General features: G+C 29.7%; 1 protein-coding gene across 2 annotated transcripts; it reads left to right on the top strand.

Moving 5' to 3' along the window:
- Nucleotides 1–835: 835 nt before the first annotated feature.
- Nucleotides 836–24,792, top strand: LOC130445545 (KH domain-containing protein akap-1-like). Of its 2 annotated transcripts, none has more exons than XM_056781240.1 (6): nt 836–1,000; nt 10,343–11,025; nt 14,165–14,548; nt 14,614–15,007; nt 17,143–17,279; nt 18,508–24,792. In XM_056781240.1, the coding sequence occupies exons 2-6, from the start codon at nt 10,387–10,389 to the stop codon at nt 18,625–18,627; spliced, it is 1,674 nt and encodes a 557-aa protein (XP_056637218.1). In that variant the 5' UTR covers nt 836–1,000; nt 10,343–10,386; the 3' UTR covers nt 18,628–24,792. The 2 variants fall into 2 exon arrangements, with proteins under 2 accessions (XP_056637218.1, XP_056637216.1); XM_056781238.1 differs by lacking the exon at nt 836–1,000 and adding an exon at nt 3,410–3,617.
- Nucleotides 24,793–24,842: the final 50 nt, after the last annotated feature.

Consider the following 24,842-nt stretch of genomic DNA (forward strand, 5'->3'; position numbering starts at 1 on the left):
AAAAAAAACTTCTTATAACTCTACCGAGTGTCATTTTTCATTCGGAATTAAAGAAAGACCAATAAATAACAACTAGATAGTCTGCATATTAAAAGCAGGTCAGTCCCCGACGTTACATCAGGCCACTGACCTTGGGAATACAGTCTAGTCGTAGGGTTGCATTTAAGTACCACATGCATATTTAAAATCGGAGTGTTATAATTAACATTTTCATTAATTAAAAGAAAAAATAATTAAAAAAACTACCAGAATATTAAGAAGAATATTTTATACATCTAGACATCAACAGACTTTTACTTAAAAAAGTTATTAAAAGTTACCGAGTTGCTGGACTATAAGTTTCACATAATATTGATTTTATTTTATACCTTGGATTAAAAATGGCGGATACTACTCAGTTTAGTGCTGACATCTTTGAGTGAGTGGATGTAACTTATACTTATGTAAAATTTATGAAAAAGTTTGATACAGAATGCAATGGATTAAATTGTACACTAAAATATTTCAATAAATTAAGAATTGTATTGTATTACACGTTTTTTTTTTCAAAATATTTTTAGTTGTAATAAAAATATTACAGGAATATGTATTTTATAATACACATTTTTAGTTTCTATGTAATAGATGTCGCTGCAATAACTTATGGTAATATTTCTTTGTTATCCTTATCGTGAATAGATATAAGGAAAGATATGACGTTTCTTAATTTTGTGATTATTGATAATAAAAGAAAATACAGTATTTTTTATTTGATAAAATAAATTAGTTACCAGAATAGAGATTTTACGTATTAAGGTGGCAGCACTTATGGTTGGAACCCGATTGACAGGACGCCATCATTAATGAAGTTTGTAGTCAAAATTTGAGCACGTGGAATATTACCTCTGCTTAAATATTGTTTTTATTGTTGTTTAACAACTTTTATTGTGAATCTTGTGTGACAAATATCACCTAGTGGTTTACTGATCTCGTTAATATCAAAAAGAAGCAGTAACAAACTGTAAGTGTTCTTATTTTTCATGTTTTTGTTTACCACTATCTAGAAATGTGGCCGGCTTTATGCTTTATCCATGTCGAAAAATTCGGTAATGAGATATTTTAAGCATATGTTCAGTGACATCAATTTTCGACTAATTTGGTGCGGATACACTATTTCAATCAAAATTAAATCAATTCAACAATTATTTCGATATATTCTTCATAGTATAAGGGTAAATATGTTGGGATTAAAACTATGATGGGGATATAATTAGTACACTGATTTTTTATTGGATTCAAAAAGTATTGGATAACCAATATTGTGATCTAAAAATGCTAATAAACAATGGTTGGGTATTCAAACGATAGTTTTTTTTCCATAAATATTTGTAATAATTACATTTTACCTACTTTAACATGGACTATTTTTGCTAATTATTAAAAAATATATATAGTGTGAGTATTGAGGTTATTTTAAATGACCGAATTTTTTACTACGTAGAAATTTTTTTTATAGAATTTGGAAATTTCTCTTTCCGTGTTTATTTATACGAATTGATAGTCGATCGTTCCAAATTATGATATGAATATGATAGTGCCCTGTATATATGTGTTATTCCTGTTAATATGATGAATGTAGCTGAAATCAAGGTTTTCTAGTGTTATTTTATAAATTCTTGAAATATGTTGCTTTCATTTTTCATAATGAGAAAGTATCATATATACAGGGTGTACAAGTTGAAGTTTAAAAAAATTATATGAAGTACTGTCGATGTACTTTTAAGTGATTTTTGAAGAAATATTTTTATAATTTATCAACTTTATACTATTTTTATCGAATATGGGGCAAATTTTAATGAAATACTTGAGAAATTGAACACCATTATCTGGCTTAACCAGATAATGTCAAGTGGTTATGTCACCAGTTGGATATTTCACAAAATCCATTCACCATTTGATACAATCGATTTCATTAAACGTGTTTTGATATCAAATAACGTTAATTTATAAACAGTTTTTAATTATCACCTTGCAGTTCACAATTTTTGTATATAGATATACAGGGTGGTCAGATAATTCGTAGTAATTAAACACTTGTATAATTTACAAAAAGTATTATTCGTATAACGAACTCAAATCACATTAATAGATTGATTTTTGAAAATTTAAGTTTTTGATGACATTTTCACTGCATTGACATCCATTTTGGATATATAAAAACTTGTATTTTTATCTGGCGACCCTGTATATTAAGTATAGTAAATGGTTTGCGATAGGTTGAAATCAATTGAGATAATATCAGATTGATACATGAAGAGCAGGTTTCTTGGTTGAATTTCTCTTTTATTAGTGTTAAAACGAGTCTCTCATCTCAAAATTAATGGCAATGAAACTTTCAATCAATTAGTGCATCCATTTTTAAAACTTTCAACGAAAGTATGTTCCTTTATCAATAAATTTTTTAGTTTTATCACTTGGTATTCGATTTACTAAAATTATTTTCCTTGTATTCGATCAAACGATCTCACGGCTTCTCTCTAGATACAGCGCTGTTGCCAGTTTTCAGATATTAGTCCCGGAAGTCGTATAATAATTTTTTGACATTATTACCTAGATATCTCTTTCATTTTTGTTCGTACAAAAAATTTGTAAGGATCAAAATTGTAGGATATTTCACGCTCTATACCGTGATGAAATTAATTTTTCGAAAATTGTTCTAAAATTTTAATTTTTTTTATTTATGTACAAATTGTATGTTTTATGATTTAAAATTTCATTTTAACTTTCATTTTAAATCAGATGCGAATAGTCCTTCAAAAACCACACAATTTGAAAAAAAAATTTTTAGTCCCTATTTATATTTTTCGAATGTATATAGTGCAATTCAATGCCCGGACTAACACAGCGCAAGGTGTGATTGTTTTTTTTTTATTTTTAGTCGTATAACCTGATAAAAAGGCTTTTAAATTTATTTATATGTTAATTAAACAATTTGTAATACAAATTAGAAACAACGTATATAAATGGATAAGATACAATGTTTAAAATTAGTGATAAGTGGCAATGATAAACTATACGCGATTTGTTTATTGCGGTTTTACATAACATGTTGTCGATACTAAATTTAAAAAACATTCGCTTACGTTTTATACACAAGGAAATATTCAAAATTCATTTTTTAGTTGTTTCAAATATTTCGGTTTTTCTACTATCTCTTTCGTTCTATTACGCTATTATTTTATATTTTTCTTCTCCTCCTGTATATCAGTATTAAATTTTTTATGTTTATTGTCTCCATAATATTTCGTCGTCATCAATATCATTGTAATTCGATAAATCTGTCAACACCGCAATCGTTCTTTCCCGCGTTTCAATTAAATCTAATATCGAGTTGTCCTTGTATCTCAACGCGCACGCGCGAACTTTTCGAACATTCAAGAATCGAGAGAAGGCAACACGTCCACGTGGTATGTGTTAGCCGGTCAGACACGTTGTTGATGTTGTTAATATCATATAAAAAAATTATTATAACAGTTATTTGTTTTTGAATTCACTCGGAATTTAGTATTTAGAATACTATAAGTGTGTGGTATTGTGAGAATTGTTTATTTTTCGGATGAATTGTCATTTAAACGATGGTAAGTTTGCCATATTGTTTCTTGGTTTTACTTTGCAATTTGTTACTTTCGTAAACGAATTTATTTATGCCGTTTGGAATTTTGTTTTTGTAGAAAATTACGTATTGACGTTAGAAATGATTAGATTTTTGATTTTTTTTTAAATTTTATTAGTTTTGTAACTAAAATGGACGTCTCCTCTTTGTTGCCATACGAGTGATTATAGATTAAACGATTCATACTATAAATTAGTTTAGGCCGTGTTTATACGAATTAACGTGTTAAAATAATTGTCAGTTAAATGAATGTTTTTATTTAAAAAAAAAACTAGTTTTAATGATCATTTAGATCTAAATTTGATTTTGATTACGATGATTTTTTTTTTAATTTAAATTAATGATTATCTCCTAATCTATTTGATTTTCTTTTCATATTTATTGAGTAAAAACAGAAAATTATGTTATTTTCCTATCGTGTCACCAAAAAATCGTATTTCTCCAGGACCGGTTCAAATTAATTTCTAATAAAACAATATAATATTTAACGTAATTATTATTTTAATATCTACTGGACTATCTGGAACTTGAATATAAAACCTCTTTCTGATAAAAAAAAACTATGAATGAAATCGAAAGTATACGAATTTTACTTAATCTGTGTTACAAATAAAACTAGAATTAATTTACATACATTATCATTAAAAAAACAGATACACAGTTCAAAAGGTCACTTATCGTAAATCAAAGTGTATGTTTATATATCAAAATTAATTTTAAATTAGTCTTCATAAATTGAATGGCGGTTTTTTTAGTTTAAGTTTTTTATTATTGGATTTTCTCTTGTTCCATAAATTAAATTATTAGAATCGAAATCCCTGTATATAGAGCGGATTTGTGTATGTAGATACTAAAAAAAGGACTATCGGATCAGTTTACATCTCTTCTCTTCTAATTTTATTGCGAAAAAATTCAATTAACAGTATAAAAAATTAATCTTTAATGACGTCTACTTTACTTTCGCTTTTTTTATTTTAAAAATTTTATGAATCATTTTTTGTATTTCATTTATTTATTTTTAAATTCATACACATTTGACGAGCGTCAGACCCAACCTCAAATTATCAGCGTTTCTGAAACAATTACTTAAAAATGCCCACATCTCCCAACGAGTTTCTATCTCTCTCTCCCACACACAGTGGTTGGTAATATGGACACACTGGTTCTATTTCGTCCGCGGCGTTGCCAAGCTAATTGTTTTTCCTAAAAACTTCGTAATCTACCACGAAGTACTGTTGACATTTATACTGATAAATATATTGGAATGTGTTATAATTTTTTTTTCGATACTGTATATTTAAGCCATGGTAAGCGATAGTAGTTTTTGTAGATAGAAAGTTGACATGACGAAGTGAATGTAAACTGGTTTTTTAAAAAAAAGATCGCTATTGATTGTTAATTGTACATTTTTCTTTATATAGGGTGGTTTTAATTTATTTTTCACGTTTAACGTATATACCTAAATTTTTTTTATATAATTTTGGCGAGTAAATCATATACAGGTTGTCCTCCATTTTCGAAACGTTTAGTACACAGGTTATTGGTGTTTTTTTTTTCGTATTTCGAACAACCTCGTATATTTTAGGTTTTTTATTATTTATCGTGGATAGGCTTCAGCCCAGTAGTATTTATTTTATTCCCACACACATTTTGACAGTTCCTGTTCGATTACGATCTTGTATGAAAGAAAATTTAGGATTTCATGAAAAATTCTTCTCGCTGAACGAACGGAAAGTGTAAATCCAGCGCATTATTCATAGAGTTAATATTGAATATAGACGGGAGTTTATTCATTTGGACCCGGGGGTTGTTTAGTTTATGCTTCGTGTTTATAAGAATTTTTGACCGTTCCCGGTATAAATTTAAAATTTCCGCATCACGTTTAATCAAATTAAACAGTGATTCACCGATTGTGTATATCCCAAAAGCAATGATTTAATGGAAAATTATAGTTTGCTAATTTTACCTTGGAATCGACAAAAATAAAACCAGCGGCGTCCGGAGATTTATCATCATAAAATTTGATAACGATTTACGTTTGGAGATTTATTACAAAAAAATTACTATTAAAATTAAAAAAAAAATTATAATAATAAATTTAAATAACTTTCCACCCTGTATAAATTTATTATTTTGACTTTCCTTGTATTTATAACGGATCTACTTTATATGAAATTGATATATATTATAATTTATTTATTTATTTCTAAAGGTCGTCTGGTTTTTGTAATTTCCACGTGTTTTTGACAAAAAATTTCATGGCAGTTAATTTGACATTGACATTTCAAGATACTTAATTATTTTATGTCTACCATATTCGAACAATTAACATTCATGGTTCCAAAATAAAAGTTTTGCCAACCAAAAATTACATCGAAACATCCAAATATTTATTTCATCCCTATCTAATAGTAAAAGAAAAATCGATTTTGCACAGACAACTTTCGATGTTGTTAGTAACCTTGAAATTCCGTTATTTCCTTCCTGCTATCTTTGAATGGAAGTTTTTCTAAGATAGAGAGTAATTACATCGTTGCCAGATCCATTTGAACGACGATTTTTATCTAATCATCGTTTTTTACGAATACTAAAAAAATTTATATAGATAAACTTACTGCCATAAATCCTTGACCTAACGCCCTAAAAAAAGCTATAAAAATATGTTTTCTTTCAACAAATTTGATGCTAGCAATTTTTTACCGACCTTGAAAATTATATTCCTATCTTTGGCAACGATGCAATTTCCTCCGAACGCCCACATTTGATCGGTTCTCTCCACGTCGATGAGCGTTAAAATTTTCCCACCACAATATTTATTCAGTATTAACTAATTTTACGATGGTCTTACGAAATATTTGTTTACGAAATTTTAATTATATACGTAGTTTATATTTTATTTTTGTCCGTGTTTAAATTCTATTTCAACCACGTTCCGTGTACGTCCGCCATACAAATGTCAAATTTGACGTATATGTATGTGTGTGTATCTCAAAACTTAATTAGCGACCCTAGTATAGAGTTATTTGAAATATGACGTTCCAAGGTATCAGAAAACTTAGTGTACACTAAATTTTAAATCAATAATTTCTCGGGTTTCGTTCAATAACAACTCCCGGTACAAATTTGATCAGTTTACTTCGATTCCGGAACTTATTTTTACAATAACACGTACTAAAAAATAAAATAATTTAATAATGATAAATCCTCCGTCTGAAAGTTTCCCGTATAAACGTGGCAACGTGGCAAAACTGTTCATGGCGCGTTCGTCGTAAAGCCGAGTCTCACCCGATCGCGTTTTCCTCCATCTTTTATAACTTAAACTACGTTGCCAGCTTGTGTAGAATTTCGAATATAAATTCAAAAAAATATTTATGATACGAGGTGGTTTAAAAAATTAAAATTCATTGCAGCCATAAAACCAGAAAAATATTCATTTTATGATACGGGGTATGTTGAAAAGTAAAATTTCGTTACTATTGTAGAGTCAAAAAAATATTTATGATACGAGGTACCTTGAAAAATTAAATTTCATTACAGAAAATATTCATATTTTATATTACGGGGTATATTAAAAAGTAAAATTTCGTCATGATCTTGAAACCAACAAAAAAATTTATGATACGAGGTATGCTCAAAATTACAAATGTCAATTTTGACGTATATGTTGGCGTATCTCAAAACTTAATTAGCGACCCTCGTATTGAGTTATTTGAAATATGACGTTCCCGGTACAAATTTGATCAGTTTACTTCGATTCCGGAACTTATTTTTACAATAACACGTACTAAAAAATAAAATAATTTAATAATGATAAATCCTCCGTCTGAAAGTTTCCCGTATAAACGTGGCAACGTGGCAAAACTGTTCATGGCGCGTTCGTCGTAAAGCCGAGTCTCACCCGATCGCGTTTTCTTCCATCTTTTATAACTTGAGCTACGTTGCCAGCTTGTGTAGAATTTCGAATATAAATTCAAAAAAATATTTATGATACGAGGTGGTTTAAAAAATTAAAATTCATTGCAGCCATAAAACCAGAAAAATATTCATTTTATGATACGAGGTATGTTGAAAAGTAAAATTTCGTTACTATTGTAGAGTCAAAAAATATTTATGATACGAGGTACCTTGAAAAATTAAATTTCATTATAGAAAATATTCATATTTTATATTACGGGGTATGTTAAAAAGTAAAATTTCGTCATGATCTTGAAACCAACAAAGAAATTTATGATACGAGGTATGTTCAAAATTATAAATGTCAATTCTGATGTATATGTTGGCGTATCTCAAAACTTAATTAGCGTCTTTCGTATGGAGTTATTTGAAATGTAACGTTCCAATACCCGGTACAAATTTGATCATTTTATTTCGATTCCGGAACTTATTTTCACAATAACACGTACTAAAAACTAAAATAATTTAATAATGATAAATCCTCCGTCTGAAAGTTTCCCGTATAAACGTGGCAACGTGGCAAAACTGTTCATGGCGCGTTCGTCGTAAAGCCGAGTCTCACCCGATCGCGTTTTCTTCCATCTTTTATAACTTGAGCTACGTTGCCAGCTTGTGTAGAATTTCGAATATAAATTCAAAAAAATATTTATGATACGAGGTGGTTTAAAAAATTAAAATTCATTGCAGCCATAAAACCAGAAAAATATTCATTTTATGATACGGGGTATGTTGAAAAGTAAAATTTCGTTACTATTGTAGAGTCAAAAAAATATTTATGATACGAGGTACCTTGAAAAATTAAATTTCATTATAGAAAATATTCATATTTTATATTACGGGGTATGTTAAAAAGTAAAATTTCGTTATGATCTTGAAACCAACAAAGAAATTTATGATACGAGGTATGCTCAAAATTACAAATGTCAATTTTGACGTATATGTTGGCGTATCTCAAAACTTAATTAGCGACCCTCGTATTGAGTTATTTGAAATATGACGTTCCCGGTACAAATTTGATCAGTTTACTTCGATTCCGGAACTTATTTTTACAATAACACGTACTAAAAAATAAAATAATTTAATAATGATAAATCCTCCGTCTGAAAGTTTCCCGTATAAACGTGGCAACGTGGCAAATCTGTTCATGGCGCGTTCGTCGTAAAGCCGAGTCTCACCCGATCGCGTTTTCCTCCATCTTTTATAACTTAAACTACGTTGCCAGCTTGTGTAGAATTTCGAATATAAATTCAAAAAAATATTTATGATACGAGGTGGTTTAAAAAATTAAAATTCATTGCAGCCATAAAACCAGAAAAATATTCATTTTATGATACGGGGTATGTTGAAAAGTAAAATTTCGTTACTATTGTAGAGTCAAAAAAATATTTATGATACGAGGTACCTTGAAAAATTAAATTTCATTATAGAAAATATTCATATTTTATATTACGGGGTATGTTAAAAAGTAAAATTTCGTCATGATCTTGAAACCAACAAAGAAATTTATGATACGAGGTATGTTCAAAATTATAAATGTCAATTCTGATGTATATGTTGGCGTATCTCAAAACTTAATTAGCGTCTTTCGTATGGAGTTATTTGAAATGTAACGTTCCAATACCCGGTACAAATTTGATCATTTTATTTCGATTCCGGAACTTATTTTCACAATAACACGTACTAAAAACTAAAATAATTTAATAATGATAAATCCTCCGTCTGAAAGTTTCCCGTATAAACGTGGCAACGTGGCAAAACTGTTCATGGCGCGTTCGTCGTAAAGCCGAGTCTCACCCGATCGCGTTTTCTTCCATCTTTTATAACTTGAGCTACGTTGCCAGCTTGTGTAGAATTTCGAATATAAATTCAAAAAAATATTTATGATACGAGGTGGTTTAAAAAATTAAAATTCATTGCAGCCATAAAACCAGAAAAATATTCATTTTATGATACGGGGTATGTTGAAAAGTAAAATTTCGTTACTATTGTAGAGTCAAAAAAATATTTATGATACGAGGTACCTTGAAAAATTAAATTTCATTATAGAAAATATTCATATTTTATATTACGGGGTATGTTAAAAAGTAAAATTTCGTCATGATCTTGAAACCAACAAAAAAATTTATGATACGAGGTATGTTCAAAATTACAAATGTCAATTTTGACGTATATGTTGGCGTATCTCAAAACTTAATTAGCGACCCTCGTATTGAGTTATTTGAAATATGACGTTCCCGGTACAAATTTGATCAGTTTACTTCGATTCCGGAACTTATTTTTACAATAACACGTACTAAAAAATAAAATAATTTAATAATGATAAATCCTCCGTCTGAAAGTTTCCCGTATAAACGTGGCAACGTGGCAAATCTGTTCATGGCGCGTTCGTCGTAAAGCCGAGTCTCACCCGATCGCGTTTTCCTCCATCTTTTATAACTTAAGCCACGTTGCCAGATTGTGTAAAATTCCTTAGATTATTTTGAATTTAACAATGTAGTGTAATTGTCGATATTATCAAGTCCGACTGTTGACATCATCATTTTCACATCGAATATCGATTTATTTCAATATTTTTCTACGTAGTAAATTATTGATATCGATTTTGTTTGTTGATTTAGGATCGATTCGAATGATATTTACGGTATTTATTGATATGATCCGTCATTTAAATATTTGTTTAGTTATTTAAAACGTCAAAAGTGTCAAAATGAACGGATGTGACAATCGTATTTTCAGGGTAGTGTCGTTCATAAAGAAACTAACCGTGGATCGATCAAGTTATGGCCCCGTACCATTCACGTCAATTGCTAGTGTGGACATTGCCAACTGTAGCCGTTCTACTCAGCTATTTGTGGTTCAAAAAGAAGAGAATTGGACCTCGAAGTGACCCGGGGTATAAATCGACGTCGCGCAAAGAGGAAATCGAAGAAAAATCTCTATTCGAGGAATTGAACGAGGCGGAACAGACGATTCCGACGGCGTCTTCAACGCCGAACAAATCGTTTTCCAGATCCCTCTCCGGCGTGGAATCGTCTCCCATAGATATTGTCATACCCCCGGAATTGAGGGCCACGAAAACTACCCCTCGAGTCGTATCCGACGAGGACCTCGATTTGGAAATCGAGAAAATTAAATCGATGAAAAACGGACATTCGTTTTCCGTTAAAACGGACTCGCCCGCCGACGAAAATATTTGTTCGAAAGGGAAGAAAAATCAGAAGAAGGAAACGGGGAAAATGGCCCAGAAAGATATGGCCATAGTCGAGGAGAAATTGACCACTTTGAAGATCGGGAAAAATAAAGAGTGTCCCAAGAAAAGGGAACAAAAAAATACCGAAAGGGATTCCGCCAATCACAGTCCTTCCGACGTCATGTTGGCCAGCCCTTCGTTAAGCAGCATCTCCGATAATCATAGCGAGGTGAGAAAATTTTTTTTTTCCCGTACAAATCATCTTAATTTCGTCTATTTTTTTGTTAATAATTCATTTTGGAAAATTTGGTACGAGAAAAACTAGGGGCTAGAAATATTTTATTAAAAATCTTCGAAAATATCGATTTTAGGAAAAAAAGTTTTATATAAAAAATGAAGCCCATAAAAAACTCTACAAAAAAGCTCCTATACGTTTTTTACGTAAATCTATTTTTTTTGGATGTTATGGCCCCAAGTATCTCAAATTAACCTATGTACCCCCCTGTAACAACCAAAAAAATAGGTTTACGTAAAAAACGTATAGGAACTTTTATGTAGAGCTTTTTATGAGCTTTATTTTTTGTTTTAAACTTTTTTCTCTAAAATTCATATTTTCGAAGATATGGGGGAAAAACGAAGGATTATTTTTTTGTTCCTTTAATTTTACGTGAATTTAATGAATAGTTTGGCAACAGCGCAAAACTACTTTAGGTAACTAGTCTTTCAACGATCGATTCACAATAAAAAAATTACTTTTCCATTCCTTATTTAAAACGTATAAATTTATTTTTATTGTTTATTTTTCTTTTTAACTAATTTTACGTGAATTCAATGAAAGTTTGACAACAGTGCAAAACTACTTTAGGTAACTAGTCTTTCAACGATCGATTCACAATAAAATAATTACTTTTCACTTCGTATTTAAAACGTACAAATTTATTTTCATTTTTCATTTTACTTTCTTTAAAAAAATTTCAATTAAATTACTTTAATAAAAAAACAACCCACAAAGCACATACTAAATAATCGTGTAGCTGGATTTTTATAGACCAGTGATATATAACAGTGTTTGTATGAATACCACCTCTAAGCTACTTCACTGATAAGATTGTGGTTAAAGTACCACGTTACGTGACATTAACACTTTAATGTTGGATGTAGTGTCGCTAAATTGTGATTCGTTTAAATGGGTACGATTCAAATGTCAGTGGAATGACAATTCAAGGGAAACAGGTAATAAAGACGTTCGTTTAAAATGACGTAACTTCCGGAAATAAATATCGTTGTTTTTTTCTAATTTGGAATAAATATAAAGGTCAAAAAAATATTTGTGATACGAATTGTGCATTGAAAAATTAAATTTCATTGCAGCAATAAAACCTAAAAAATATTCATTTTATGATACGAGGTATGTTGAAAAGTAATATTTTGTCATGATCTTAAAGCCAAAAAAATATTTGTGATACGAGGTGGGTAGAAAAATTAAAATTTATTGCAGCAATAAAACCAGAAAAATATTCATTTTATGATGCGAGGTACGTTGAAAAGTAAATTTTCTTTACGATTATAGAGTGAAAAAAATATTTATAATACGAGGTATGTTGAAAAGTAAAATTTTGTAACGATCTTAATGTCAAAAAAATATTTGTGATACGAGGTGGGTTGAAAAATTAAAATTTATTGCAGCAATAAAACCAGAAAAATATTCATTTTATGATACGAGGTATGTTGAAAATTAAAATCTTTACGATTATAGAGTCAAAAAAATATTTGCAATACGAGGTATGTTGAAAAGTAAAATTTTGTAACGATCTTAATGTCAAAAAAATATTTGTGATACGAGGTGGGTTGAAAAATTAAAATTTATTGCAGCAATAAAACCAGAAAAATATTCATTTTATGATACGAGGTATGTTGAAAAGTAATATTTTGTCATGATCTTAAAGCCAAAAAAATATTTGTGATACAAGGTGGGTAGAAAAATTAAAATTTATTGCAGCAATAAAACCAGAAAAATATTCATTTTATGATACGAGGTACGTTGAAAAGTAAAATTTCGTTACGATTATAAATTCAAAAAAATATTTGCAATACAAGGTATGTTGAAAAGTAAAATTTTGTAACGATCTTAATGTCAAAAAAATATTTGTGATACGAGGTGGGTTGAAAAATTAAAATTTATTGCAGCAATAAAACCAGAAAAATATTCATTTTATGATACGAGGTATGTTGAAAATTAAAATCTTTACGATTATAGAGTCAAAAAAATATTTGCAATACGAGGTATGTTGAAAAGTAAAATTTTGTAACGATCTTAATGTCAAAAAAATATTTGTGATACGAGGTGGGTTGAAAAATTAAAATTTATTGCAGCAATAAAACCAGAAAAATATTCATTTTATGATACGAGGTATGTTGAAAAGTAATATTTTGTCATGATCTTAAAGCCAAAAAAATATTTGTGATACAAGGTGGGTAGAAAAATTAAAATTTATTGCAGCAATAAAACCAGAAAAATATTCATTTTATGATACGAGGTACGTTGAAAAGTAAAATTTCGTTACGATTATAAATTCAAAAAAATATTTGCAATACAAGGTATGTTGAAAAGTAAAATTTTGTAACGATCTTAATGTCAAAAAAATATTTGTGATACGAGGTGGGTTGAAAAATTAAAATTTATTGCAGCAATAAAACCAGAAAAATATTCATTTTATGATACGAGGTATGTTGAAAATTAAAATCTTTACGATTATAGAGTCAAAAAAATATTTGCAATACGAGGTATGTTGAAAAGTAAAATTTTGTAACGATCTTAAAGTCAAAAAAATATTTGTGATACGAGGTTGGTTGAAAAATTAATATTCATTGCAACAGTAAAACTAGAAAAATATTCATTTTATGATACGGGGTATGTTAAAAAGTAAAATTTCATCATGATCTTAAATATTTATGATACGAGGTATGTTCAAAATTACGAATTATGATATTATACAAGGCGCGTTGAAAAATTAGATTTTCTTATAGAAAACAGTTTCTGTAATACGAGGCGGGTTCAAAAATTTGAAATTAATCGACGATTATCAAAAAAAATACACAAAATATTCGTCATTGCTGTTTTCGTGGTAGTACTTGTTAAAAATATGTCAAGTACTTAAAATATTATTATAGATTAACTGATAAATACAAAAAAAAATTATTCATCTCGATAATCCGTCAAGTACAATGATACGAGGGATTATTTTAATAAAAAAATTAGATTCCAAAAGTCGTTTCAATAATTTATATACAGGATGTACGAAAAACAATTACCCGCCTAAACAATTTTATACGACGATATACAGGATGTTGGTAAAACATATTTTCAGGGTTCCAGCGATAGCGGTAAAGGCGGCAGCGACGTAGCCACCCCACCCCCTTCCCGAACCCCAAACATCGACGTAACCGCCACGTTGCCAACTTTCTACGAATTCGTCATACCGCAATCTTTGGTAGGAAAATTAATCGGCAGAAACGGCAGTTTCGTATCTCAAATAAGGAACACGACCAACGTTTCGGTAATAGTCAGGGCGCATCCGAACAATAACAAAATGAAAATTTGCTCAATAGAAGGCGCCACCCAGCAAATCGAAAACGCTTTGAAAATGATCAGAGACAAATTTCCTTCTAAGAGATATCCCGAAGTGACGTTGGAACAAATAGATTTGACGCCGGCGCCCCCCGTAGTCTCCCTAATTCCCGATTATTTATACGTGAGTAGGACGCGTATATTTTCGTGCGTGTATATAAAGTTTATTGTCGTTATTTGTATTTTCAGTTGAAGCTCGTCGAAGGTATCAACAACGACACCGTTTTGAGTTGTCTCGTCGCCCCCAATCACCTGTTCCTCCAACAACCCACCCACCCCTCGTTCCCCAGTCTAAATTTATTGACGAATTGTATGAACGCGTGTTATTCCCAAAGCGATTCCCCCTTGATACCCACGCCGGTGGCCGATAATACGGTGTGCGCCGCTTATTCCGTCAACGCCTGGTACAGGGCGATCATATTATCTTCGGACGTACAAAACGATACGTCCTATATCAGATTTTTGGATTACGGCGGTTTCGCTTGGGTGGAAAATTCCAAACTTCGACAGATCAGAGGGGATTTTATGTTGTTGCCTTTCCAGGCGGCCGAATGCATTTTGGCGAATATTATGTCGATAAACGGTAAGTTCGAGCGATCTAAACATTTTTTTATACGTCAATTTCGTCAATTTTTTTATTTATTTATAACTAAGAAATTTCGTGACGTCTGGCAACAGCGCTTTCAACTTTTTTTTATTTCTTTTTGAAAAAACGAAACAATTTGAGAGAAACAAATTTCATATCAATACAGAATTATTGACACATCTGGCAACAGCGTTTCGAAAATATGAAAATTAATTTTTTTTTTTCGCAATTCGTAATATTGGAAACGAAATTTCGTCAATTTTTTTATTTATTTATAACTAAGAAATTTCGTGACGTCTGGCAACAGCGCTTTCAACTTTTTTTTATTTCTTTTTGAAAAAACGAAACAATTTGAGAGGAAAAAATTTCATATCAATACAGAATTATTGATACATCTGGCAACAGCGTTTCGAAAATATGAAAATTAATTTTTTTTTTTTCGCAATTCGTAATATTGGAAACGAAATTTCGTCAATTTTTTTTTATTTGTAACTAAGAAATTTCGTGACGTCTGGCAACAGCGCTTCCAACTTTTTTTTATTTCTTTTTGAAAAAACGAAACAATTTGAGAAAAAAAAAATTTTTTTCATATAGATACAGGATTTCTTGATACATCTGGCAACACCGTTTCGAGAATTTAAAAATGAAATTGTTTTTTTTTTCGCAATTCGAAATATTGGAAACGAAATTTCGTCAATTTTTTTTTTATTTGTATCTAAGAAATTTCGTGACGTCTGGCAACAGCGCTTCCAACTTTTTTTTATTTCTTTTTGAAAAAACGAAACAATTTGAGAGAAAAAAATTTCATATCAATACAGAATTATTGATACATCTGGCAACAGCGTTTCGAAAATATGAAAATTAATTTTTTTTTTTCGCAATTCGTAATATTGGAAACGAAATTTCGTCAATTTTTTTTATTTGTATCTAAGAAATTTCGTGACGTCCGGCAACAGCGCTTAGATTTCGATAGAATTCGACAAGGAACTCGTTTTTTTCAATAACTCGGATTTTTTTACGTCCGGCAATAGCGCTTGTAACTTTTTTTTATTTATCTTTTTGAAAAAACGAAACAATTTGAGAAAAAAAAATTTTTCTTATATAGATACAGGATTTCTTGATACATCTGGCAACACCGTTTCGAGAATTTAAAAATGAAATTGTTTTTTTTTTCGCAATTCGAAATATTGGAAACGAAATTTCGTCAATTTTTTTTTTATTTGTATCTAAGAAATTTCTTAACGTCTGGCAACAGCGCTTAAATTTCGATAGAATTCGACAAGGAACTGGTTTTTTTCAATAACTCGGATTTTTTTACGTTGATACATCTGGCAACAGCGTTTCGAAAATTTGAAAATGAAATTGTTTTTTTTTGTCGCAATTCGTAATATTGGAAACGAAATTTCCTCATTTTTTTTTATTTGTATCTAAGAAATTTCTTAACGTCTGGCAACAGCGCTTAAATTTCGATAGAATTCGACAAGGAACTCGTTTTTTTTTATAACGTCCGGCAACGGCGCTTTCGATTTTTTTTTATTTATCTTTTTGAAAAAACGAAACAATTTGAGAAAAAAAAATTTTCCGTATAAATACAGGATTTCTTGATACATCTGGCAACAGCGTTTCGAAAATCTGTAAATGAAATTTTTTTTTCGCAATTCGAAATATTTGAAACGAAATTTCGTCATTTTTTTTTATTTGTATCTAAGAAATTTCGTGACGTTTGGCAACAGCGCTTAAATTTCGATAGAATTCAACGAGGAACTCGTTTTTTCAATAATTCGGATTTTTTTTACGTCCGGCAACGGCGCATAATTTTCTTTATGTAAACGAGGTTCATGTGACGTGTGGTTTTGATAACGTTTTTTTTTTGTAATCCATAATTTTTGATTGAACCTCGTATACTATAGAATATAATTTAAGTTTTCGATTTTTTTTGTAATTTATCAATTTTTTCCCATTAAAAACGCATAATAAAAATATTTTCCATTTGATTTTCATTTGCAAGGACATATTGTATAATAATTTTTTTTTTCTGCAAAAAAACCTATTCGAAATGATTCCTCAGAATTTATCCAAAAAGTCGAGAAATTTCATTTTATATTCTTATAAATATTTTTAAATAATTACAGAGGATGGATCCTGGTCTGAAGATGCTTATAATTTAGTAGCCGATGTTGCCAAAGGTTCCATAATGTATACGCAAATAGCCGATTACACGGAAGACGGAATACCACTCGTATTAATATACGTAGTTGTAGGAACGCAGGTAAAATTATCGAAAAAATCATTTCTAAATTGTTAAAATTTCATGTTTCGCCTGTTTTCCAACCATTTTCATATACATTTGACCTATAACCCAGCCCACACCGACCGTTTTTCACCGTACGGTTGTAATATCGCAGATACGTCCCACAACCGTAAAAATTTTCATTTAAAACTCAGATCACACCGACGGTTTTTAACCGTATTACTACAGTCTCGTCGATACGTACCTCAATTGAAAGAAATTCTAAAGCCGAGCACACACCGACCGTTTTTAACCGTATTACTACAGTCTCGTCGATACGTACCTCAATTGAAAGAAATTCTAAAGCCGAGCACACACCGACCGTTTTTAACCGTCCGATTCTTTTTCTGCACTCAAAATCGTTAAAGGAAACTTCAGTAACCAAATATTTGAGGTTATGGATAGATGTCATAACATTTTTTATTATTCGCCTTTTATCTTGGATCTCTTCGGTGTAAACTCACCCTAATTGGCGTTAAACTCCGCAATAGAAAAAATTTTCATTTAAAACATAGCACACACCGACGGTTTTTAAACCGTATTGCGACAATCTCGTCCCTTAATTGAGAGAAATTTCAATGTTTATCTAAAGCCGAACACACACCGATCGTTTTTAACCGTCCGATTCTTTTTCTGCACTCAAAATCGTTGAAGGAAACTTCAGTAACCAAATATTTGAGGTTATGGATAGATGTCATAACATTTTGTATTATTCGCCTTTTATCTTGGATCTCTTCGGTGTAAACTCACCCTAATTGGCGTTAAACTCCGCAATAGAAAAAATTTTCATTTAAAGCATAGCACACACCGACGGTTTTTAAACCGTATTGCGACAATCTCGTCGATACCGTCCCTTAATTGAGAGAAATTTCAATGTTTATCTAAAGCCGAACACACACCGACCGTTTTTGACCGAACGGTGGTAATATCGTTTATACGTCCCCTAATTGAAGCAATTTTCAATATTTTTCTAAAGCTGAGCAAACACGGACCGTTTTTAAACGTTTTATTACAACCTCGTCGACACCTTCCATAAAATTTATTTAAAGCTCGGTACACACTGACAGTTTTTAACCGTACGATTTCGATCGTACACGTTTGTACGTTACGGTATGTTTTTGATTTTATATCTAATGCCTATTACACATCGATTTCATTTAAACCGAACGTATGTCGAATCGTATAATATTTTTTTGTTTATTTTCAGAACGTAATATGTTTGAACGAACATTTGGTGAACAACGGTTTCGCTCAGTTCGTACCGGAGTCCCAACCTGTCTACGAGGAAAATCAAGTGGAACAAGCAGATTGCGGCGTGTCTACATGAGCGTCGCGTTCGTTGTTTTTTTTTTTTTCTCTTTCGCCCACAATGGGTTTACTTTAGTCACTTGGTTATCCCCCAAGCACTCGTTAAATAGTTGAATTATCACTTTTAACTGTCGCTCTTTTTATTATTTTTTTTTTGACATCCTGTAATCTGTCGATTCGGTTTTTATTTAAAGCCCGGCTCACATCGACCGGTTTTAATCGCGCGATCAAAATTCCGCGCTTTTCATCCATCCGGTTTTAATCGTACAAAAACAATCGCTTTAATTTGACCCGTAATTGGTAGGGTTTTATCGATTTTCATCTAAAGCATAGCTCACAACGACCGGTTTTAATCGCACGAATATAAGCCCGTTGATTAACCGATAATTGGGATCATTTTTATCTAAAGCATAGCTCACAACGACCGGTTTTAATCGCACGAATATAAGCCCGTTGATTAACCGATAATTGGGATCATTTTTATCTAAAGCATAGCTCACATCGACCGGTTTTAATCGCGCGAACAAAATTCCGCGCTTTTCATCCGAAGTCGAGCTCGCGCCGTCCGGTTTTAATCGTACAAAAACAATCCCGTTGATTAACCGATAAATGGAATCATTTTTATCTAAAGCTTAGCTCACAACGACCGGTTTTAATCGCACGAACAAAATTCCGCGCTTTTTATCCGAAGTCGAGCTCGCGCCGTCCGGTTTTAATCGTACAAAAACAATCCCGTTGATTAACCGATAAATGGAATCATTTTTATCTAAAGCTTAGCTCACATCGACCGGTTTTAATCGCGAGAACAAAATTCCGCGCTTTTCATCCGAAGTCGATCTCGCGCCGTCCGGTTTTAATCGTACAAAAACAATCCCGTTGATTAACCGATAAATGGAATCATTTTTATCTAAAGCTTAGCTCACAACGACCGGTTTTAATCGCACGAACACAATCCCGTTGATTAACCGCCAAGATCACTTTGATAAATCCCAAAAACAGTTGGATTTCGATTTAAAGCGTGGTACACACCGACCGTTTTTAATCGTACGATTCAAACACCGCTCGTAAAGTCTCAATTTCAAATCGGAGCTTATATAGGAATAAATAGAGCGACAGTTATTATTGTTGATATGATATTTTTTTTTTCTTTTCGTGAATGATTCGATAGTTTAAGTGATTCATTGTTTCTACCCATTCGATTCATTTTCCGATATTTTAACAATAAATTTATGATTTGTTATGAACGGATTATTTTATATATTTAAGGTTAGTTTTTGATGGTGATTGTCGTCGGCGCTTTTTTTTTTCTAGCTGCTAGGGATCGTTTTTTATTTTAATTTTTTTGTTTTCGGTATTAGCATTTTCATTTTTCATCTAAAACCAATTCGAGGAAATACGCGACGTATAAAAAACGTTGTTCGTAACGCGTTTCTGGCGAATATTATATCGCAACGTTCGTTTTTGGTTACAAATAAAAGGCGCGGTGGTGGAGCGTCGCGAGAAATTGGCTTTGAAAAGAAGTTTTGTTCCAAAAGAAAAACTGACGTCGAAAAAATTGAATCTACCGATAAATTTCGTGTTTGTTAACAAAGAAGCTCACGAATAATTTCATTTGACGTCATGAGTTACTGAAAAGTCGTATTATTCGAGAGTACATTAATAATGCAACGCGAAAAATTGCCTATGATTCATTTATTACGCAGTAGTACCAATTGGTTGGAGGTTTTTGACGTTTTTCGAAGAAATTTGATTGAAAGTGAGCAAAAAAATTGAATCTACTGTTAAATTTCGTGTTTTTTATCACGAATAATTCGGAATGACGTCAGAAGTTACTGAAAAGTCATTTTATTTGGTGGTACAACGCGAAAAACTGCCTACGACACGCGCATTTCGCAATGTTGCCAACTTGTTGAAATTTTTCGTGGTTTTTGGGATCTAAATTCCGATTTTGTTCCCGAATGCTCCTTTTTTCATATAAGAAAAATCCACGATTAATTTCAAATGACGTCATAATTCATCATATTTTGGTGTAACATAATGATACAACGCGAAAAACTGCCTATGACTCACGTATAACGCAGTGGTGTCAATTGGTTATAATTTTTTGACGTTTTTAGAAAAAATTGAGTTGAAAGAAAAACAAAATCCCGATTTTTAAGGATCTGGATTCTAATTTTGAATCCTTAGAAAACCAAAAAAATTTAAACTCGCGATTAAAATTTAGTTTTTAAATAAAAAAAAAAAACACGAATTATTTCCAATAACGTCAGATGTCAATTTATCTTGTAGTTTGAAAATGTTACAACGCGAGAAACTGCCTATAACCAACGTGACTGGCTGTTATGACATTTGAAGAGGAAATTCGATTTGCAGACTAAAAATTATGGTCTTTACAATCTATATTGAGAATTTGATTCTTTTTATGCTCAAAACATAATATAATGTCCATCTCTGTTAGAAAAATTATCGAAAAACGTCACAATTATCTGAAAAGTCACTTTGGAAATTGTTACATCGCGAAAAACTGCCTATTACTGACGTGTTAACGTTTGTAGTAGTGGAACGAAGTGAGAAACTACCTCATTTGACGTAATGACAACTGGTTGACATTTTTAGAAGAAATTATGTTACAAAAACAAAAAAATTACCATATATGTACAGGATTTGACACTAATTATGATCTAAAAAATGAAATTCACTACTAAATATACAATCAAATCATAAATACTATGTAATGACGTCAGAAGTACGTGTCGAGGTATTTTATTATACTGTACGGCGGTAAAACGACGCGAAAAATTGTCTACGTCTGTGACGTGTGACGCGGTGTTGCCAAACGGTTTATTATGATATTAACTATAAAAAAAATTGTTTTATTTTAATAAATATAATTCATATTTCGAAAAATTATTTATAGATCACTGTATATATCCATTTGGTTGCATTTTAGTTATTTTTCGAAATTCAGGTAACGAAAATTCAAATTACCAAAATTAGAAAAAGCACAAATTTATGGTTGGAAAATGTCTGGTTTCATTTCGGGGGGGTCGAGAAAAATAAATAATAAAATTACGTTTTTAGAACGTAGGATTAAAATTTTTGATAGAATCGTTTTTAATTTTTTTTGACGTTTTTTCGAAAAATCGAAAAATACAAATTTTGCTTTTAATAATAATAATATTCTTTATTATTTTTCGATACTTTTTTACAAATTTTATTCGAAAAAAAAATGTAAATATATATATTGAATAATTATATCAATTTAAAAAAATATTGTCCCCCAAATTACGTATTAAAAATGAAAATAAATATTCATAAAATAGAAAAATAATATAAACGTTTATTTAACAATACAAAATATACCCCCCAGATTACTATTTTGATTTTATCGATTTAATACGAAAAAAAATTTTTGAAAATTCTTTTTTTTTATGTTTATGGTAAATTACAAAATTTTAAATTTTTTTTGAATCTATGTTCTGAACAATGGAAATAAAAATATTTGCAAAAAGATTTATTAACTTCAAGCAGTGGAAAAAAATTTAAAAAATCCTAATTTCTCCAATTTTACCTCCTTTATTATTTTTGTAATTATTGGAACATAATTAAAAAGAAAATGTTTTTCTAATTTCTTTCGAATAAATTGTTTATTTGAAAAATTTTCACCCCCCTAGATTATTTTTGTATTTTTTGGAATATAATTGAGATCAGAAAAATTTTAAAAATCCTAATTTCTGCAATTTTACTCCCTTTATTATTTTTGTAATTATTGGAACATAATTAAAAAGAAAATTTATTTTCTAATTTATCGAATAAATTGTTTATTTGAAAAATTTTCACCCCCCTAGATTATTTTTGTATTTTTTCGAATATAGTTGAGATCAGAAAAATTTTAAAAATCCTAATTTCTGCAATTTTACCCCCTTTATTATTTTTGTAATTATTGGAACATAATTAAAAAGAAAATTTATTTTCTAATTTATCGAATAAATTGTTTATTTGAAAAATTTTCACCCCCCTAGATTATTTTTGTATTTTTTGGAATATAATTGAGATCAGAAAAATTTTAAAAATCCTAATTTCTGCAATTTTACCCCCTTTATTATTTTTGTAATTATTGGAACATAATTAAAAAGAAAATTTATTTTCTAATTTATCGAATAAATTGTTTATTTGAAAAATTTTCACCCCCCTAGATTATTTTTGTATTTTTTGGAATATAATTGAGATCAGAAAAATTTTAAAAATCCTAATTTCTGCAGTTTTACCCCCTTTATTATTTTTGTAATTATTGGAACATAATTAAAAAGAAAATTTATTTTCTAATTTATCGAATAAATTGTTTATTTGAAAAATTTTCACCCCCCTAGATTATTTTTGTATTTTTTGGAATATAATTGAGATCAGAAAAATTTTAAAAATCCTAATTTCTGCAATTTTACCCCCTTTATTATTTTTGTAATTATTGGAACATAATTAAAAAGAAAATTTATTTTCTAATTTATCGAATAAATTGTTTATTTGAAAAATTTTCACCCCCCTAGATTATTTTTGTATTTTTTCGAATATAGTTGAGATCAGAAAAATTTTAAAAATCCTAATTTCTGCAATTTTACCCCCTTTATTATTTTTGTAATTATTGGAACATAATTAAAAAGAAAATTTATTTTCTAATTTATCGAATAAATTGTTTATTTGAAAAATTTTCACCCCCCTAGATTATTTTTGTATTTTTTGGAATATAATTGAGATCAGAAAAATTTTAAAAATCCTAATTTCTGCAATTTTACCCCCTTTATTATTTTTGTAATTATTGGAACATAATTAAAAAGAAAATTTATTTTCTAATTTATCGAATAAATTGTTTATTTGAAAAATTTTCACCCCCCTAGATTATTTTTGTATTTTTTGGAATATAATTGAGATCAGAAAAATTTTAAAAATCCTAATTTCTGCAATTTTACCCCCTTTATTATTTTTGTAATTATTGGAACATAATTAAAAAGAAAATTTATTTTCTAATTTATCGAATAAATTGTTTATTTGAAAAATCTTCACCCCCCTGATTATTTTTGTATTTTTTGAAATATAATTGAAATCAGAAAAATTTAAAAAAAATATTGATTTTGGAGATCTTTTTGCAGCTTTTTTTGGCAAATTACAAAATTTCAAATTTAACACTTTTACAAACTTTTTTCTAAATTTAAGTATTATACAGTAGAAATCAAAATATTCGCAAAAAATAATTAAAATTAACTACTAATAATGAAAAAAACTGAAAAAATTCGAATTTTTATAATTTAACAATTATTTAAAAATATTAAATTTTTTTTAGACTGTTTCCCATATTTTATGACCATTTGACAATATTTTTAAAGCCGCCTTTTTCGACCTTCAAATTATTGCTAAAAAGGACTCGAAATCAAAATTCTGTAAACGCCATTTTGATTTTTTTTTTGAATTTTCATTTAACTGAATTAAAATAATGGGTAAACGTTTAGAATAATGTGTATATTCTCAATCTCCCTTGTATCTTGTATCAAACTTAAATAGTAAGTAAAGTTTTCGGGTATTTATCGTTGCTTTGGTATTTTTTCGTGACTGGAAATTCTCAAAATATTCAAAAAAAATTACCAATTAAATTTCAAATTCGACGATTTCTTTCAATTTAAAACAATTTTCGGACCATTTTTTCGAAATACCCCGTATAAAACAAGCTAATTTGACGTTTTCAATATCTCAGAATCCATTTATCTAAACCTTAGTTTCCAATTCGAATTTATAAGAAAATTAAAAAAATAAAACCGTAAATAATTATTTCTAACTTTTTTCTTAGTGTACATATTTTTTCCCCAATCAATTTCTAATCCTAAAAAAATAGGCCCCCCTTTTAATAAATTCAAAAAGTAGGATATTCTTATATTAGGGATTTCGATAAATGGATTCCACGATCTAAAAAACGCTAAACTAACGTGTCGTGTTTTAATTTTTTCAAAAAAATTATTTGATAATTTCCAGTTTATTATCGGTTACATATTATGCTACATGAAACCTTTTTTTTTTTAATTTTAGGTAGTTTTGTTTTTAGAATATATTTACGTATTTAGTGTTTTGTACATAAGACATTCTTGTAAAATATAATGTTTTTGGATTAAACATATAAACTAAATAAAACAAAAAAAAATTATTGTGTTTTTATTCATTCCCTTTCCCTATAATTTTTAATAATGGATA

Source organism: Diorhabda sublineata, chromosome 6 (genome assembly GCF_026230105.1).
Source record: "Diorhabda sublineata isolate icDioSubl1.1 chromosome 6, icDioSubl1.1, whole genome shotgun sequence".
NCBI lineage: Eukaryota > Metazoa > Arthropoda > Insecta > Coleoptera > Chrysomelidae > Diorhabda > Diorhabda sublineata.

Coding starts and splice junctions, on each gene's coding strand:
- LOC130445545 (XM_056781240.1), top strand. CDS start 10,387: ATGGCCCCGTACCATTCACGTCAATTGCTAGTGTGGACATTGCCAACT. Junction 11,026..14,164: donor TCTCCGATAATCATAGCGAG/GTGAGAAAATTT, acceptor ACATATTTTCAG/GGTTCCAGCGATAGCGGTAA. Junction 17,280..18,507: donor ACGTAGTTGTAGGAACGCAG/GTAAAATTATCG, acceptor GTTTATTTTCAG/AACGTAATATGTTTGAACGA.